This window comes from Ziziphus jujuba, chromosome 5 (assembly GCF_031755915.1).
Source record: "Ziziphus jujuba cultivar Dongzao chromosome 5, ASM3175591v1".
Classification (NCBI taxonomy): domain Eukaryota; kingdom Viridiplantae; phylum Streptophyta; class Magnoliopsida; order Rosales; family Rhamnaceae; genus Ziziphus; species Ziziphus jujuba.
Genome location: NC_083383.1, coordinates 9,600,642 through 9,617,033, shown reverse-complemented (window position 1 = coordinate 9,617,033; position 16,392 = coordinate 9,600,642). Strand labels below are relative to the sequence as shown.

Here is a 16,392-nt window from a genome sequence, read left to right as displayed (position 1 = left end):
ATGCTCTATAACATAAAAAGCCTTTAAGAAATGAGTAAAAAAATGTTTAACGAGTTTCATAAATAAATTAATGATACAAACTAGATCGAAATATATATATATATATATATATATATATTTTAGATCGTAATAAAATTTAAAGTACAAGTAGAAAGCCTTGAAGCTCTTCATTTGTGTGGGAACTCTAAGCAAAGTATATTTACTTTTAAACAAATATGTAAATAACCAGTATGAACTTAACCTCCACAAGAACAAAACTCCTAGCAACCCAGCATTGTACTTCTCTCTGTACGTAAAACCAAGCTATCGTCTCCAACTCTCGCCTTCTAAATCATTTCAACTCTCCATGTTTTTCTCTTCAACCTTGAAGCTCATTCATTCACCAGTTTATTACCGTAGCCGATAGCTATCTTAAGTCAAAATCCAACATTTCTAATGTTTCCTTGTGCACTGTCAAAATTCAGACAAATTCAACAAAATTTATTAGAGATTAACAGATTCATAACTTATTGTATTTTTATGACCGGTAATGAAATTCAAATTTTATTTGCAGGAAAATTGTGAAGTTACGTAGTTTAGCAGGAACAAAAAAGATAACCTTATTTGTGCACAAAGGTATGGGTTAAATTTTCTTAGTGCTTGAGCCAGTAGTTCCGCAACTGGGCCATATGCAGTAGTATCTCATCACGGCCCTGATTGGTGACACTGCTGGTCATAATCCATGGTGGTGCTGTGTTGAAGAATCCTCGCACCAACTCCTGAAAATCATTCACATTTTCTTCTGGCCTTTTTCCTCCATTTTTCTTCTTCTTCCGTTTGTCGCATTTGGTGAAGACTAATGTCATGGGTATCTGAAAGAACATATTTATCCTCTGCACATCATTTCCCTGATAAAATGGAGGCATGCAATATATTGCCAAACGAGGGCAAATTGAAAATATTTCTAAAATATAAGACTATAAGTTGTGAAACTGCTTTGAATTAGGTTAACTTTAAAGCAACAAACTGGGATGAATGAACATTCCTTTCTACCATTTATGGAGGGAACAAAAAGGAACAAACTCCATTAGAGATATGTTACCCTCTAGCTTCAAGAAGTGCTGCTGAGCAAGTTAAATAGTGGAGACTGGCCATTACCATAGGTAAAAAAATATTTTGGGAACGGCAATTTGGTATCGAGGAATAATATCCATTTGAGTACTTCTATTTTCCTTAGTTTTCTGTCATTATACATATCAATAAAAGATATTACCTGATTTTGGCCCAGCCAACTAGCGTATTCAAGATCAATACTTTTGGCAGGAATGCTAGCATCTATGAGAAGGAACATGGAAACCAATGTTGACCGATTTAAGAAATAGTCTTTAGTAAACTTGTTCCAATCTGTTCGAAGTTCCTGTGGTGCAGCTGCATACCTGTTAAATGCAAACTATAATTGTTCAGACCTTTACATTATGATTTGTAATGATATTAATAAATAGTTTATGTTTTTCACAAGCATCATTAGCAGTCTAAAAACTTAGCAAAAATCAGAGGGTGAAGATATATTTGAAGGCTGTAACAGCACTTGGGGAAATATTAATGGCTTGTCTCAAATTATAACAACTATTCATGAACTTGAAAAGATATTATCTTTCTCCTAAACAAACTCTAACCATCCAACAACGAACCCGACCTCATGTACTATTGTTTAAATGATATAACCCGTGTGACCAAAAACCAAAAGGTCATATTCTCGGTTTGTTTCCACATGATACAGGCATTAGAAGATAAAATACCATGCAAAAACTTATAGCTCAAAGTCATACCCATATCCAGGCAAATCCACCAGGTACCAGCTATCATTGATCCGAAAATGATTGATGCATTGTGTCTTACCTACAAGAATAAAGAAACATTAGTAATAAACAATGCTACAAGCAATGAATGATCAATCCAAGTACTAACCAGGAAACAAAAAGTTGCAAAACTATCTGTGCCTATGTTGATAGAGATTTCCAAAAATAGCTACTTAATCTGCCTAACAAACTATCACTACCACCAAGTAACTAACACTTGAGGTAAGCAAATTTTACACAATTAGGTAGGAAAAAAATTAAAAAATAAAAAATAAATAAAAAAGAAACTACAAACCAACCATGTTAACAAACGGCACCGGATATTTTTACAGATTGAAATTACACCAGAAAGACTCATCCACATAAAAGAATGAAACAGTACTGAACCGAGTAGTTACACTAAATAACTAATCTTTGTCAAGCTACCAACCAAAAATGAAAACAAGGAAGTAGTCATTTAACCAGGCTACTACGAAATTCAAATTGTATCCAAAGTACTTGAAAACATAATTAAACAGGGATACAAAATGAAATCTCAGATACAAAACTACTAAAATACTAAGCTATAAATTCAATGAAAAACAATGAGGAGCGGAGGGGGGACTAACCGGGTTTCTTAGATGTTAAAGCCAGGCGCTTACGGCGCACAAGCGAGTTAAGCAGCGAGGACTTGCCGACATTAGAGCGACCAACGAGCGCAAACTCAGGTAGGCCATCGGCGGGGCAATCCTCAGTCCTCACACTGCTCTTGACAAACTCTGCTTCCACCACCTGAGCGTCCCTCGCATACTTGCTCAGAACAATATTCGAGCCCTTCAAGATTCTCGTGCTCTGCGAAGCACCATTATCATCACCGAATGAAACGTCGGTTTCCGGAGGCACAAACAGTTTCTCGAGCGAGATTTCGATGTGGGTGTCGAAATCTTCAGGTGTTTCGACGGCGTTCGTTGTTTGCTCGGTATAAGAAATGGGTGTGGGTTCTGTGGCTGAGAGGGTGGATTTGGGTACAGATAGAAGTGCAGAGGTGAGGATGGGTTTTAAAGTGGCAGGCTTTGCGAAAAGATTGAAATGGGTTTGTAGCGAAGCTGAGTTGATGAAGAGGGATGTGTGGATTCTCGACAGCTGAAGCAGAACCATTTTTCTTTCTCTCTCTCTCTCTCTCTCTCTCTCTACCCTCTCTCTCTAAAGTGTGGGAGCGACCATGGGGTTAAGCTCACCTGCTGCTTCAATGGCTGCGGAACTGAAGTGGAGCAAAGTGTGTGCTCGCGTGCCTCATAAAAACGACGCCGTATCGTTGTCACGCTATGGGATAAGTGATAACACGTGTAATAAAATATCTCAACAGGTCTGGGGCTGTCGATTTTTTCATATTTAAGACGCGGTCGTTTTTTAGTAGGCAATTAGGCTTCGTTCAGCCGCACTAAGAGCTAGGCCATCCGTACTAACCCTGCCAATCAAAACTGGTCACGCAAAGATTGAATAGGATAAAAAAAAATGTCTCACGGTGGGTGAGGTTATGTTTTCCTTTCCTCAACAGGATTTCTCAGATCGGCTTAGCAGGCCAACTCCGTCTTTTCTCTCTGCTGAACAATCGTCGTTGTCTTTCCTCGATTAGATCTCTCCGATCTCATCGAATTGTAATAATTTGGAACGAAGCCGTAGTACCTGAACTCTGATCTTCTATGGCTCCGCCGGCGCAAACCGTGCGATCGTCTTCGCCTTCTCAACCTTCCGGGTAAGCCGATTAAAAATCTCTCAAAACCCTAGACATTGAACTCTCTGTTTGACTTCTAAGAAAGTACTGTCAATGGATTGAAAAGAAAAAACAATATATATATGTATATATAATACGACGAGAAGACATTGATTATAATGGAATTGGAACTTTGTTTTACTGTGTTTTCTTGAGTCCCTGACAATGTGCAAATTTCATGCATGAATTATCTTATTGCGATTACTCTCTCTGTCCACATAGTTACAGAGAGTACTGTGGTAAAGAGATGATTATGCAATGGAATTTGAAATGTTTGTTTTTCTTATGTTCTCTCAGCAACCAATAACTGCTTAATTAAAATTCACTGATGATATCTGTATGCTGCTCTTTGGGAACTTGATTTGAACTTGCGTGAGCAATTATTTGAGATTTATTTCTAAGAAATTCGGTCGGGTAGCGATGTTTTTCAGTTTCAAAATATGTTGAGCTTCTGTTGATCACTTTAGCTTCCTTCACAATTAGGAAAGGGGAAGTTTCCGATCTCAAATTACAGCTGCGACAGCTAGCAGGCAGCCGAGCTCCGGGAGTGGATGATTCAAAGCGAGAGCTTTTCAAGAAGGTGATATCTTACATGACCATTGGTATCGACGTCTCATCTCTTTTCGGAGAGATGGTGATGTGCTCCGCAACATCAGACATTGTTTTGAAGAAAATGTGTTATCTGTATGTTGGTAACTATGCGAAGGTCAATCCTGATCTTGCACTTTTGACGATCAATTTTCTTCAAAGAGATTGCAAGGATGATGATCCTATGATCCGGGGGCTTGCATTGAGGAGTTTGTGTTCGCTACGGGTAGCTAATCTGGTGGAGTATTTGGTCGGGCCCTTGGAATCAGGATTAAAAGACAGTAATAGTTATGTGAGGATGGTGGCAGTCATTGGAGTTTTGAAACTGTATCATATCTCAGCTTCAACATGTATAGATGCAGATTTCCCAGCAACGCTTAAGCACTTAATGCTCAATGATTCAGATACTCAGGTGAGGCCATTCTCATTTTCTGGCATTCCTAGCTTTATAATCTATTATGCTATCATCTATCTGTGCTTTTGTACAGTTTGATGTCTAATGTTTTTCTTTTCATTTGTTTCTCTCACTTTAAGGTGGTTCTGCTGTTCCAAGCCTATGTTATGTTCTGCTATGTAGCTTCATAGATGATTCAGGAACTTATTTTATGTTTTTATTTTCCAATTAAATGCTTTCCACATTAGGTGGTTGCAAATTGTCTGTCTGCACTGCAAGAGATTTGGAGCTCAGGAGCAGCCACCTCCGAGGAAGCTTCCAGGGAGAGGGAAACTTTACTTAGCAAACCAGTTGTATACTACTTTTTGAATCGGTATGTTTACATTATTAAATTGTAATTGGGTATAACCATAGTTTAGTTTCTTTTTTATTTTATTTTTTTATTTGTTATGCTTATTATCATAGTAGTTTATTGAGGTGGCCATGGTAGTTTTGTTAATTACTTTTATGTCATGGAAGAATACTTGGATGATTGCATTACTTACTATTTGCTATACTATGAAATGGACTGGGATAAGATTCTACAGACTAGAGTGCTTTATTTTGCTTTATTTTGTAGTGCATGGGAGGATAACACGTTGACCTTAGGTGGATATATTTCTTTTGATTCTTTAGTAAAATCAATATTACTGAATTATGCACCCTCCTTATGAAATGAGCAATAGTCAAAATTTTACCCTTTTACTGGCTTCATGCTAGCATGTGGCTACTTTTGGATTGCAAAATGTGGATGTTATCCTGCTAGGCACATCATGAAAGCACTAGCTTATTTTCCTGCATCTTTTCTCATTCAGGATCAAGGAATTCAGTGAATGGGCACAATGTCTTTTACTCGAGCTGGTAGCTAAGTATGTACCGGCAGATAGCAGTGAGATTTTTGACATCATGAATCTTCTGGAAGATAGACTTCAGCATGCAAATGGTGCTGTTGTCTTGGCAACCATCAAAGTATTTCTACAGTTGACTTTGTCCATGACTGATGTTCATCAGCAGGTGCCTACTGAACCTTTTTGCTTTTCAGTTTTATAATGTAATCTTATGCTTTTCAAAGTAAGAAGATCGTGTTGTTGTTTTTCAATTGCAAAGCTGGATTTCTTGCATGTCTAATCATACAAATTCATGGTGAATAATGGAGCATCTTTTTGGTGAATGACGAAGCATTTTGCTGCTAATCTGGATTTGCAATACAATTGACTACGTGAAAAGTAGCACTCCGGAATGGGTCACTGAAAAGTTTATGAAACTCCTTAATCATTATGTTTGTTGTTGCACTGTCTCTGAAATGTTTTATGTTGAAGCAATCTGGCTACAAGATTATTTTTTGGCATGAAAAGTTTTATTTGTCAGGTATATGAACGTATTAAAGCCCCCCTCCTAACCCTAGTGAGTTCAGGAAGTCCAGAGCAATCTTATGCAGTTCTAAGCCACCTTCATCTGTTGGTGATGCGTGCACCATATATATTTTCTTCAGACTATAAACATTTCTATTGTCAGTACAATGAGCCATCTTATGTCAAAAAATTGAAGCTTGAAATGTTAACTGCTGTCGCAAATGAGAGCAACACATATGAAATTGGTAAGCAAACACCAATTAAATGACATGGTAAATTTTGCATTTAGTCTTGTTTGGTTGCCCATTCTTTGGTCAAGGGTGGTGTTGTTCTTTTTTAGCTTTCAAGTCTGACTAATGAATGAACTTCTTGAATAACATCAGTGACCGAATTATGTGAATATGCTGCAAATGTTGATATTCCCATTGCAAGAGAGTCCATCCGTGCTGTTGGGAAGATAGCATTACAGCAGTATGATGTGAATGCAATTGTTGACCGGCTTCTTCAGTTTCTGGAGATGGAAAAGGATTATGTGACTGCTGAAGCTCTGGTGAGGTTTTTATGTTGTTTTTTGATACTTGGTATATCTATGCATATGATACTTGGGTTGGTATATGTATCTATGCATACCAGTATTCCTGTGGGGCAGATGGTCATAATTTAAGGAATGACATTTATAACTTTTTAAAATTAGATGAATATTAAAATGAAAAGAGATGATAAAAACAAAGAAACAACATTCTTTCTTATACAGCTACTGAGCCAGTTTGATATAAGTTTGGAGGGTTTGATATAGGTTTGGATGTTTTTGATGCAGGTCCTTGTAAAAGATCTTCTTAGGAAATATCCGCAATGGAGTCATGATTGTATTGCTGTTGTTGGAAATATCAGCAGCAAAAACGTTCAAGAACCCAAGGCCAAGGCAGCTCTAATATGGATGTTGGGGGAATATTCCCAGGATATGCAAGATGCACCTTATATTTTAGAGAGTTTGATTGAAAATTGGGAAGATGAGCATTCTGCTGAGGTAATTAGTTTACATTCAATTTATGTGGTCATATGGGATTCTCACTTGCCTTCCCCTAGTTAAACAACTATAACCAAAATATGATAAAGGAACTGTCCCCTGTCACATGAGCAATATAAACATGATACCAATCTTCTAAATGTGTTCTTTGTTACTTGGTTATATTTGTCTGATCAATTTCTTGCTTTGTTTTGTCATTGCAAAGGTTCGCTTGCATCTTCTAACAGCAGTAATGAAGTGTTTTTTCAAGAGGCCACCTGAGACTCAGAAAGCCTTGGGAGCTGCATTGGCTGCAGGGCTTGCTGATTTACACCAGGTACATCAGTACATCAATCTGTATGTGGTTGTTACTTTTATGTTAAGTAAGTTCTGCATATTTGTTAAGTTGTGAAGTATTTTTTTAGCAACGTTCAATAAAACTGTCAGTTGCTTGCAGGATGTTCATGATAGAGCCTTATTCTACTACAGGCTTTTACAGTACGATGTAACTGTAGGAGAACGTGTAGTCAACCCCCCAAAGCAAGCTGTTTCTGTGTTTGCTGATACCCAGAGCAGTGAAATTAAGGATCGCATATTTGATGAATTTAACAGTTTGTCCGTTGTATACCAGAAAGTAAGTATGCTTACCATCAACTTCATGATTCCTGGATGATAATATTTACTTAAAATAATTTCCAGTGTTCTTTTAGTAATAGAAGCGTTCAAGTTTGGGAATCTGATTAAATTGGAATCTTGTTTCTCATTATTTTTCCCATATGCGGTTGGACTGGTGGTTCACCTGAATCACATCTTTGGACATACGAACCATATCTCTGTGATCTTTTTATCTTTTGGTTTTATTTCCATTTTTGTTGGAATGATGCATACTACTTTGCTGGGTATAGACATCAGGTTGTGGTATAGACATCAGGTTGCACGCACCCCCCTATGCAAACACACATGCTAACACATTTATGTGCACTCACATGTACAAGCATACAGATGAATACATTTTTATTAGGCTTAGTTGAATGTATTAAGAACGTTATTTGGAATTGGGTTCAAATGGACTGATACATTAAAATTCTTGCAGCCATCTTACATGTTTACCGATAAGGAACATCGTGGTCCATTTGAGTTCTCAGATGAGCTTGGAAATTTATCTATTGGGACAGAGTCTGTAGATACAACTGTTCCAGTTCATAAAGTTGAGGCAAATGACAAAGACTTGCTTCTTAGTACAACAGAGAAGGAAGACACTAGAGGTCCCATTAATGATGGTGCATACAGTGCTCCTTCATATGATGGTTCATTGGTGTCTCTTGCTGCCCCACAAACACAGCCGGAGGTGGCAACTTCAAACCCCAGTGTAAAAGAGCACTCGCAGTCTAGCTTTGCAATTGATGATCTGCTTGGTCTTGGTCTGCCAGCGGCCCCTGCACCTGCACCTTCACCTCCATCGTTGAAGCTAAATTCAAAAGCTGTTCTAGATCCAAGCACTTTTCAGCAAAAATGGCGCCAACTGCCAATATCTTTATCACAGGTTTATTTTGCAGTCATTGCAATAGTTTAATTCTTCTTCTGCTGCTGGTTCTCTTTCTTTCTTTCTTACTTCCGTGTTCTTGTTCTTGTTCTTCTTTCCTCTGTTTTTCGGGTTGTTGATGTAGACTTTCAAAGAATCCCTTTCTATGAGTTGGTTCCAAGTTTTTTGTTGTTTACGTTGACAAACAAATTTGGTTACATTGCGTCACATACTCGTATCTTGTGCAGGAGTATTCTGTCAGCCCACAAGGAGTTAGTGCATTGACCACACCTCAAGTGCTCCTTCGGCATATGCAGACTCATTCCATCCATTGCATCGCATCAGGCGGTCAATCCCCTAACTTCAAGTTCTTCTTCTTTGCCCAAAAAGCAGAAGAATCATCTACCTTTCTTGTGGAGTGTATAATCAACACATCCTCAGCGAAAGCTCAAATAAAGGTCAAAGCTGATGACCAAAGTGCCTCCCAGGCCTTTTCATCCTTGTTTCAATCAGCTTTATCCAAATTTGGCACAGCATGAGTAAAAGAGTCAGGGGAAAATATTTATTTGTCCAGTGTTCTTTGTCGAATTCCCTTTTTGCCGAGGCAGAGGTATGAGGAACCAAAATGAGAGAGAAATAGGAATGGAAACAGCCTTTTTGGGGTAGAGGTGTAGATCAGTGTACAATGTAATTGCAGACTATGGTGGAAATTTTTTTCTCCACTAGTTGTGTAATATCTAAAACCCACCGCTTCCCAACTTGTTCAAACATAGAATGTTACTGGTGGAAACATAAAAGTCACCAGTTTCTTGTGTAGTTGAGCCTCCTTCTCTTCGGAAAACATCTTCAATTTATATAGAAGTTTCTCTCTGTACCATGACATTACTAAAAAAGAGGGTTGTGATTAATAATTAATTTTTAGTTTGTGGAGCTGTACTGATCAGTTTGATTTTTTAAATCGATTTCTTTTTGTATTGGAAGAAATGCTTAGCTTCCTGTTTGGTAATCATCTGATTTTTAACGGCACGAATGAAAAACTCTATAAAATAAAACGCTTCTGATAAATTTCATGCTAAAATTCCCAAGTATTATTGGTTGTTTTTAAACTCATGCCAAAAACCATATTCACCTTTTCTTTTCATTATATTTGGAGTTTTAAATCGGAAATAAAGAAATTTTCTTTTATTATGACGATAAATATAATAATTAAAAAAAAAAAAAAAACATATAATAATTCCCACCAGGATCGCCACCATTCCGAGGACTTAGTGACTTGAAGCTGGTAGTGGTAGGAGTTGAAGGTAAAGAAAGAGAAAACATGGCGTTGAATCCAGGCGTTAAATCGGCGGCTAAAAGTTGTGTAGGGTCGGAAGTTGGGTTAGTTCGGTGGCGGCGTTTATTTTGGAAGGAGAAGGAGATATGCGATTCGAATACTTCGGTGTCTCTGACGAAGAGGTTGCTTCAGGAACCAACCTCTTCCATCAAAACAACACTTGATTCGCTGGTTCTTCAGCCCTCCCAGTTTACCTTGGAAACCCTACTTTCTTCTCTTACTTCTTCTTCTTCCGCCTCCCTTGACAAAGCTCACCTGGTAATTCCATGTCTCTGCTTTTGAATTCTATTTTTCCACCTTTTTTTTTTTTTTTCTTGGTTCGATAAATTGTAATATAAAACATGAGAAATAAATAGCAAAAATATTGCTTTTAGTAAAAAGATTACCATTATGTAAGAAATTTGGAATTTTTGGAGACTTGGGCATTGATGTTCTAATCTGTACACAGTGATATTGAAATCAAATACTTTCCTTTGGAGAATTGGGCAATTTACTTTTGCAAATTTTTTTTTAAACTTTTGAATAGTGAAGTAATCCTTGGGGAAAAATTAAATGAGCTTCTGCTAACCCATCCTTTGATTAATCAGGTTTTGGAATGGAGTTCGGAGAAATTGCTGAAGGAGAATGAGAGAGATCATGATAAGTACTCCGAGCTTATATATTTATGTGGAAAGATACGGAATCTCCCACTCGCAATGAACATTTTCACTTCAATGGAAGCTCGTGGAATTAAACCCAATTCTTCCATTTTCAATTCTCTCATACACGTTTGCTTCTCTTCGGGTAATATGGCTACAGCCCTCAGCTTATTTGAGATTATGCAGAGCTCAGAAGGATTTAAACCCAACTCAGACACCTATGAAGCTTTTATATCTGGGTTCTCGAAGTTGGGTAATGTTAATGCCATGCAAGCTTGGTACTCTGCAAAGAAGGCTGCTGGGTTTGCTGCTCAGCTTCAAACCTATGAATCTCTGATTTCAGGTTGCATAAAATCAAGGAATTTCGAGACTGCTGATGGACTCTTTAGGGAAATGATACTGACAGGGTTTGTACCTAACTCAATCATACTGGACAGTATGTTGGAAGGGCTTTGCAAGAGAAGAAATTTAGTTGGAGCAAAAAAGTTTCTGAATTTGGTAGTAGATGGGGGATGGGATATTAATGAGCTGATGGTTGAGAAGCTTGTGGGATTGTACTTTGAAGTTGGGAATGTAGAAGACATGGAGGAACTTCTTGCAACTCTAATGGAGGCAAATAAAGCATCTGAAATTTTGTCACCGGTTCATTGTGGGATTATAAGGATGTATACATTGTTGGATAGATTGGATGATGTAGAATATGCTGTAGGGAGGATGTTGAAACAAGGATTGTCATTTAAATGTGCAGATGATATTGAGAAGGTAATTTGTTCCTACTTTAGGCGAGCAGCTTATGATCGGTTAGATTTGTTTTTGGAACGTATTAAGAGTTCTTATGAACTTACAAGATCAACTTACGATTTGTTGGTTGCTGGTTATCGAAGAGCTGGGTTATCTGACAAGTTGCATTTGGTGATAAATGATATGAAATCAGCTGGATGCTAACAAGTTGCATTTGGTGATAAATGATATGAAATCAGCTGGATTCTTATAGCATCCTTTATGCTCAATGCTATGCATTTTTATATGTTTTGGTCCATCTATGCACGGTATGAAAACAAAGCAAGCAAAGCCTCTAGGCACTCGACCAAAACCAAAGCGAATGGAAGGCATGCAAGCAAGAAGATGTATATTAAGCCCTCAGAAATGACCAGAGAATTCCTTTGGTAGAATCGAGCTAGCCATCTTCTTTCAAAGGAAATGCAAGAAACTCGATGTTCCCAAAAGGGCCTTGCAGATTTTCTTATGGAGAGAGAGGAAATACCAAGTTTAGTTTTGTGGAATAAATTTCTAGGCAAAAGAATCTGGACACTCTTACAAGAAACTAAATCTGAAAGTTTCTTTTTAGTAATTTGCTACGAGTCCATTGGCCAAATTATATTTTTTTAGTAGTTTAAACTAGAGTAAGTAACTGCATTCCCATGTTATGTTAGTATAGAAGCAATATATCATAAAAACCCAATGAATGGTTTTAAAAGTAGTTTATACAAATGAAAAGGACTGTGCCAGATTCGTTGTCATGTGTCAAAAATCAACAATCTTTTCAGTAACAGATATGGGAATTCTTCCAACAGGATACTGCCACCAATAAGAATCAACCATCTAGTTGTGTGATTTGTGAGGTCCCAATTGGCCACCACAACAATTCCCCACTAGATCACAGATGAGAATGGGATTCAGTTACTTTTTTGCTGGGTGCTTTAGTAATGATCCAGTCTCTGCAAGTTTCATCATTGCTAAACTAAGCTTTCAAATGTGCGCGCTTACTAATTCCTTCCCCACTTAATGTTCTATCTTCTACGAGGAGTTCTTTCCACATACTTGAATTCAGTGGCATTACGCAATTGTCTGGATTTTTTTTATATTTTTTTTAAGCCTTTTCAACATCAAAAGTAAAGCGGATACATACTTTATTTATATTGGTTTATGAAAACACGGTTTTATATAATTTTAATAATCTAATCTAATTAACACCTGCCACTGCGTTGCTGCCACAGGGACTGTGATAGATAACGCTGATTGTGACCTGGATTTCCAATTTCAACGACAAGCTTAAGTGGATTGTTTGTGTTATGTAATTTCAAATTTTTAATTGGAGGAATTGATTTTTGTTTTTTGATTCTGTTTTTTTTTTTTTTTTTTTTTTTGAGCGAAAAAATAAATAATGTCCCCACTCCCAGGAAAAAAAAAAATTGGTAGTCTGGGATTTATAAAATGAATAATAAACCAAACTTGAATTATGGTGAGATGGGTTAGTTGAAACTTTTAGAATAAAAAAATGGTGTCACGGGCACTGTTAATTACCGGCAAGTAAGCGCCTAAAGTGGTTGCTAAAAATATTCTATTTTTTCACCATATCAAAATTTGCGTTTCTACGGCAAATTCAGATCGTGTCGTTGATAGACAACATGTAAATGAAACTGGTTCGGATCTTAATACTTTGAGCTGGGTGTAAGCTTAAACCGTTAAGTCTGTTACTTCCAAGTTCCAGACGTTGATGTCTTCGTCGTCGCCATTAATGTCTTCTTCTTCACTGGGTCCCACTATTTCTCCGGCAATTACGCCACCACGAATAACAAGGCTCCCTTCTTCACCACCTCCTCCTCTGGCTGCTGCTACTCCTCCTCCATTACCTCCTCCGGCCTTGTCTCCGGCCACGTCTACCAAGGATCACTCTCTCCCTCCTGCAGTCTCTCCACCATCTCCTCCGGTTACTACTCCGGCATCTCCTCTAACTTCTCCGTCACCGGCGGCTGCTTCTCCACCTCTGCCATCCCCTACTGTCGCCACTCCTCCACCTTCTTCTCCTGAACTTCCAACACCTCCTCCTGTCGTCTCTCCCCCGCCTACTTCATCAACGACAACCCCATTATCACCGCGACCTCCGATTCCGACGCCTCCATTACCGTCGACAGCTTCTCCGCCACTTCCGGCACCTCCATTATCGTCGAGAGCTTCTCCGCCACCTCATGCAACCCCAAAACCGACTCCTCCCTCTCCGCCAAAGCCATCAACAACTCCGTCGCCACATCCAGCTTCGTCACCTCTGTTGCCGCCAAAATCTACCATCTCCCCGGCGATCACTAGTCCGTCACCTCCTCCGCCGCACAAATCGACCATCTCGCCACCGCCAGTGTCAGTGACCACTCCTCTGTCACCAACATCTAGCCCTGCTACCATCTCGCCGCCTCCGACGGTGGCAACTCCACTGCTGTCTCCTCCAAGTCCAACGACGTCGTCTTCGTTGCCGTCGTCTTCGTCAAATGGAAGTTTGCCAAAGGCCTTGGACATACAAAAGCCGCAACCAAATCCCTCAAGAGGGCTCATATTCGGATGCATAATCGGTGGAGTTGTGCTTCTTCTTCTGCTTGTGCTTGTGCTTGTTCTTCTCTGTCTCTGTCGCAGGAGAAAAAGAAAGAAGCTTGAATTTGTAGAACGTTACACTAAACCAACCAGCTTAGGCCCAAAAGGTTTAAGACTTATATAGCTTCTTCTTCATGTTTTTCATTCTTGAAAGTAATTTCTGGTCGCCTAAAAACATTAATTCCCTGTTTTGATTGGCTTATTTTAGATAACTTGGATGCTGTTCCGCCCCAAAATGTCCATCACAGTGTTATAGATGTTGGCTCTGGTTCAACAAGTTCTGGTTGTGAGGTTCCAAATCCACCTCAAGCCAATGGTGGTGGTGTTGCATTGGGTTCCACAAGAGGCACATTCACATATGATCAACTAGTCGTAGCCACAAATGGGTTCTCAGAAGCTAACCTCGTTGGACAAGGTGGATTTGGATATGTACACAAGGGAGTTCTTCCAGGTGGGAAAGAAGTAGCGGTTAAGAGGTTAATGTCCGGAAGCCGGCAAGGCGAGCGGGAATTTCATGCTGAGGTTGATACCATTAGCAGGATTCATCATAAACATCTAGTTTCTTTGGTTGGATATTGCATTACAGGATCAGAGAGGTTGCTGGTCTATGAGTTTGTCCCAAATAATAACTTGGAATTCCATTTGCATGGTAAAAAGCCTATTTATATTTCCATGAATCAATTAACATATACTTGCACAGTGTTTTTGCTCTTGCAATTTATAGCCATTTTTATCAAAATTATGTTGCTAAAATCGGTTGCAGGAAATGACCAACATGTCATGGACTGGGAAACCAGGCTGAAAATCGCTGTAGGATCTGCTAAAGGACTGGCATATCTCCATGAAGATTGTAACTTCCTCTCATAGACTATGTCTGCACTTGAAAGATTCTAATTACTTCTTTCCGAAATAGAAAATTCTACTAACAACAACAACTTCGGTTTTTAATTAAAGAAAAGTCTTAAAAAGTTACAATCTCAATATCTCTTTTGCAGTTCTGTTGGGCAGAACATTTTTTGTTTGAACAATATTATCATTGAAGCTTCTAGTTCTAACTGGCATCATTCCTTTCTGCAGGCAATCCTACAATCATCCATCGTGATATCAAGGCCGCTAATATTCTTCTTGATTTCGGGTTCGAGGCAAAGGTAGAGAGCTTGATCGGTATCATTCCCGATTTCAAGTAACATTACATGTTGTTAAGTTTGTCTTTCTGATGTTTTCCAGGTTTCCGACTTTGGACTGGCCAAACATTTTTCTGATGCCAATACTCATATCTCTCACATTTCCACTCAAGTAGTAGGAACATTCGGGTAAGAAACACTATTTTCCTTTTTGGCTTTAACCATTGCACAATTACTAACTTGGGTTAATTTTTACATAAACATTTTCTTACCCAACATATAATCCTCAATGTTTACAGGTATTTGGCCCCAGAATACGCATTGAGTGGTAAAGTCACAGAGAAATCAGATGTATATTCATATGGTGTCGTGCTTTTGGAACTCATAACCGGGCGTCCACCTATTCAAACAACAGATTCCGTGAGGAATGAGAGCCTTGTTGAATGGGTAAGTCCAATTTAGTTTATTAATATTACTCTTATTTCAATAGGATTCCCATTCAACATGCAAAAACACATAGTTATTTTTCTTTCTTTTGGGTTTGTAGGCTAGGCCTTTACTCAACGTAGCAATGAATGAAGGGGATTTCGATGGTCTAGTTGATCCAAAATTACACCAAAACTACAACGCCGACGAAATGAATAGAATGGTTGCTTGTGCTGCTGCTTGCGTTCGCCATTCAGCTTGGCTTAGACCCCGAATGAGCCAGGTCACAATTAAAATCTTTATTTCTTTTTATCCGAGTAATATATATTTTTATACCAGAAATCTAAATCTAAGTCTTTGTTTTGCCCCTAAAAAAATTTAAAAAAAAAAAAAAATTTGAAAATTTTGTTTCCAAATGGAGCAGATAGTCCATGCTTTAGAAGGGCATGCTTCTCCAACGGATCTTCAACAAAGAAGCAGCACATTGTATAGTTCCTCAGCAAGCTCTGTGTATAATGCTCAACACATGAAGATGCTAAGAGAGCAAGTTTATGGAATCAGTGGGTACAGTGACAGCACCAGTGAATACGGTCTCAATCCCTCAGTCTCAAGTAGTGAGGGCCCAGCAAACAATCTGACAAAGAACACGGCAACAAATACTTGAATGGCTTAGCGCCTTGTTGAAAATTTTGTTAACTGACCTTTTCTTCTCCTTTCTTCCTTGGATGATAAGCTCTAAAGTTTTCTTGGAAAATTTTTTATTAAGTTATTTATTTATTTATTTATTTATTCTTTTGATGAGTTCAGTTGTTTCCCAAGAAGTTATTAGAAAAAGTCATTTTGGTAAATAATTTTTTGTTTCCCCTCCTGGAGAAGATTATGAAAATCCATTTCAACACAAAAAAGAAAGCAGTACTTGGTTAGAGCTATCACCACATTAACATTTAAAAAAAAATTGAAAAAAAAAAATGGAAGAGGATCTCAGCTATGTCTCCTAATTCCTATCACAATGTGCG

At 38.3% G+C, this 16,392-nt stretch overlaps 4 protein-coding genes across 4 annotated transcripts; 3 read left to right on the top strand and 1 right to left on the bottom strand.

Moving 5' to 3' along the window:
• Window positions 1-35: 35 nt before the first annotated feature.
• LOC107420661 (GTP-binding protein At2g22870) lies at window positions 36-3,115 on the bottom strand. The gene is made up of 5 exons (XM_016029674.4): window positions 2,447-3,115; window positions 1,809-1,878; window positions 1,253-1,415; window positions 599-851; window positions 36-450 (listed from the first exon to the last, which is right to left on the bottom strand). Exons 1-4 carry the CDS (start codon window positions 2,973-2,975, stop codon window positions 633-635), a joined length of 981 nt encoding a protein of 326 aa, XP_015885160.3. The 5' UTR covers window positions 2,976-3,115; the 3' UTR covers window positions 36-450; window positions 599-632.
• Window positions 3,116-3,271: 156 nt separating this feature from the next.
• Window positions 3,272-9,422, top strand: LOC107420698 (beta-adaptin-like protein A). The gene is made up of 11 exons (XM_016029725.4): window positions 3,272-3,573; window positions 4,075-4,591; window positions 4,822-4,946; window positions 5,428-5,626; window positions 5,981-6,209; window positions 6,348-6,514; window positions 6,782-6,991; window positions 7,197-7,307; window positions 7,428-7,604; window positions 8,064-8,513; window positions 8,741-9,422. The coding sequence occupies exons 1-11, from the start codon at window positions 3,521-3,523 to the stop codon at window positions 9,029-9,031; spliced, it is 2,529 nt and encodes an 842-aa protein (XP_015885211.3). The 5' UTR covers window positions 3,272-3,520; the 3' UTR covers window positions 9,032-9,422.
• Window positions 9,423-9,556: 134 nt separating this feature from the next.
• On the top strand, window positions 9,557-11,983 carry LOC107420654 (pentatricopeptide repeat-containing protein At5g04810, chloroplastic-like). The gene is made up of 2 exons (XM_048475548.2): window positions 9,557-10,083; window positions 10,413-11,983. The coding sequence occupies exons 1-2, from the start codon at window positions 9,811-9,813 to the stop codon at window positions 11,406-11,408; spliced, it is 1,269 nt and encodes a 422-aa protein (XP_048331505.2). The 5' UTR covers window positions 9,557-9,810; the 3' UTR covers window positions 11,409-11,983.
• A 647-nt stretch (window positions 11,984-12,630) lies between these two features.
• LOC107420711 (proline-rich receptor-like protein kinase PERK1) lies at window positions 12,631-16,177 on the top strand. Its single transcript, XM_016029743.4, has 8 exons — window positions 12,631-13,933; window positions 14,035-14,475; window positions 14,590-14,676; window positions 14,904-14,974; window positions 15,054-15,139; window positions 15,250-15,397; window positions 15,498-15,659; window positions 15,801-16,177. The coding sequence occupies exons 1-8, from the start codon at window positions 12,961-12,963 to the stop codon at window positions 16,038-16,040; spliced, it is 2,208 nt and encodes a 735-aa protein (XP_015885229.1). The 5' UTR covers window positions 12,631-12,960; the 3' UTR covers window positions 16,041-16,177.
• Window positions 16,178-16,392: the final 215 nt, after the last annotated feature.

What these genes read in the sequence shown, in the direction of transcription:
- LOC107420711 (XM_016029743.4), top strand. Translation starts at nt 12,961, where the DNA reads ATGTCTTCGTCGTCGCCATTAATGTCTTCTTCTTCACTGGGTCCCACT. An exon ending in CTTGGAATTCCATTTGCATG is followed by an intron (nt 14,476 to 14,589) that starts GTAAAAAGCCTA and finishes AATCGGTTGCAG; the next exon opens with GAAATGACCAACATGTCATG. An exon ending in ATTTCGGGTTCGAGGCAAAG is followed by an intron (nt 14,975 to 15,053) that starts GTAGAGAGCTTG and finishes GATGTTTTCCAG; the next exon opens with GTTTCCGACTTTGGACTGGC.
- LOC107420661 (XM_016029674.4), bottom strand. Translation starts at nt 2,975, where the DNA reads ATGGTTCTGCTTCAGCTGTCGAGAATCCACACATCCCTCTTCATCAAC. An exon ending in TTTAACATCTAAGAAACCCG is followed by an intron (nt 1,879 to 2,446) that starts GTTAGTCCCCCC and finishes TTATTCTTGTAG; the next exon opens with GTAAGACACAATGCATCAAT. An exon ending in GTTGGCTGGGCCAAAATCAG is followed by an intron (nt 852 to 1,252) that starts GTAATATCTTTT and finishes ATGTTCTTTCAG; the next exon opens with ATACCCATGACATTAGTCTT.
- LOC107420698 (XM_016029725.4), top strand. Translation starts at nt 3,521, where the DNA reads ATGGCTCCGCCGGCGCAAACCGTGCGATCGTCTTCGCCTTCTCAACCT. An exon ending in GAGCAACACATATGAAATTG is followed by an intron (nt 6,210 to 6,347) that starts GTAAGCAAACAC and finishes GAATAACATCAG; the next exon opens with TGACCGAATTATGTGAATAT. An exon ending in GGCTTGCTGATTTACACCAG is followed by an intron (nt 7,308 to 7,427) that starts GTACATCAGTAC and finishes AGTTGCTTGCAG; the next exon opens with GATGTTCATGATAGAGCCTT.
- LOC107420654 (XM_048475548.2), top strand. Translation starts at nt 9,811, where the DNA reads ATGGCGTTGAATCCAGGCGTTAAATCGGCGGCTAAAAGTTGTGTAGGG. An exon ending in CCCTTGACAAAGCTCACCTG is followed by an intron (nt 10,084 to 10,412) that starts GTAATTCCATGT and finishes TTGATTAATCAG; the next exon opens with GTTTTGGAATGGAGTTCGGA.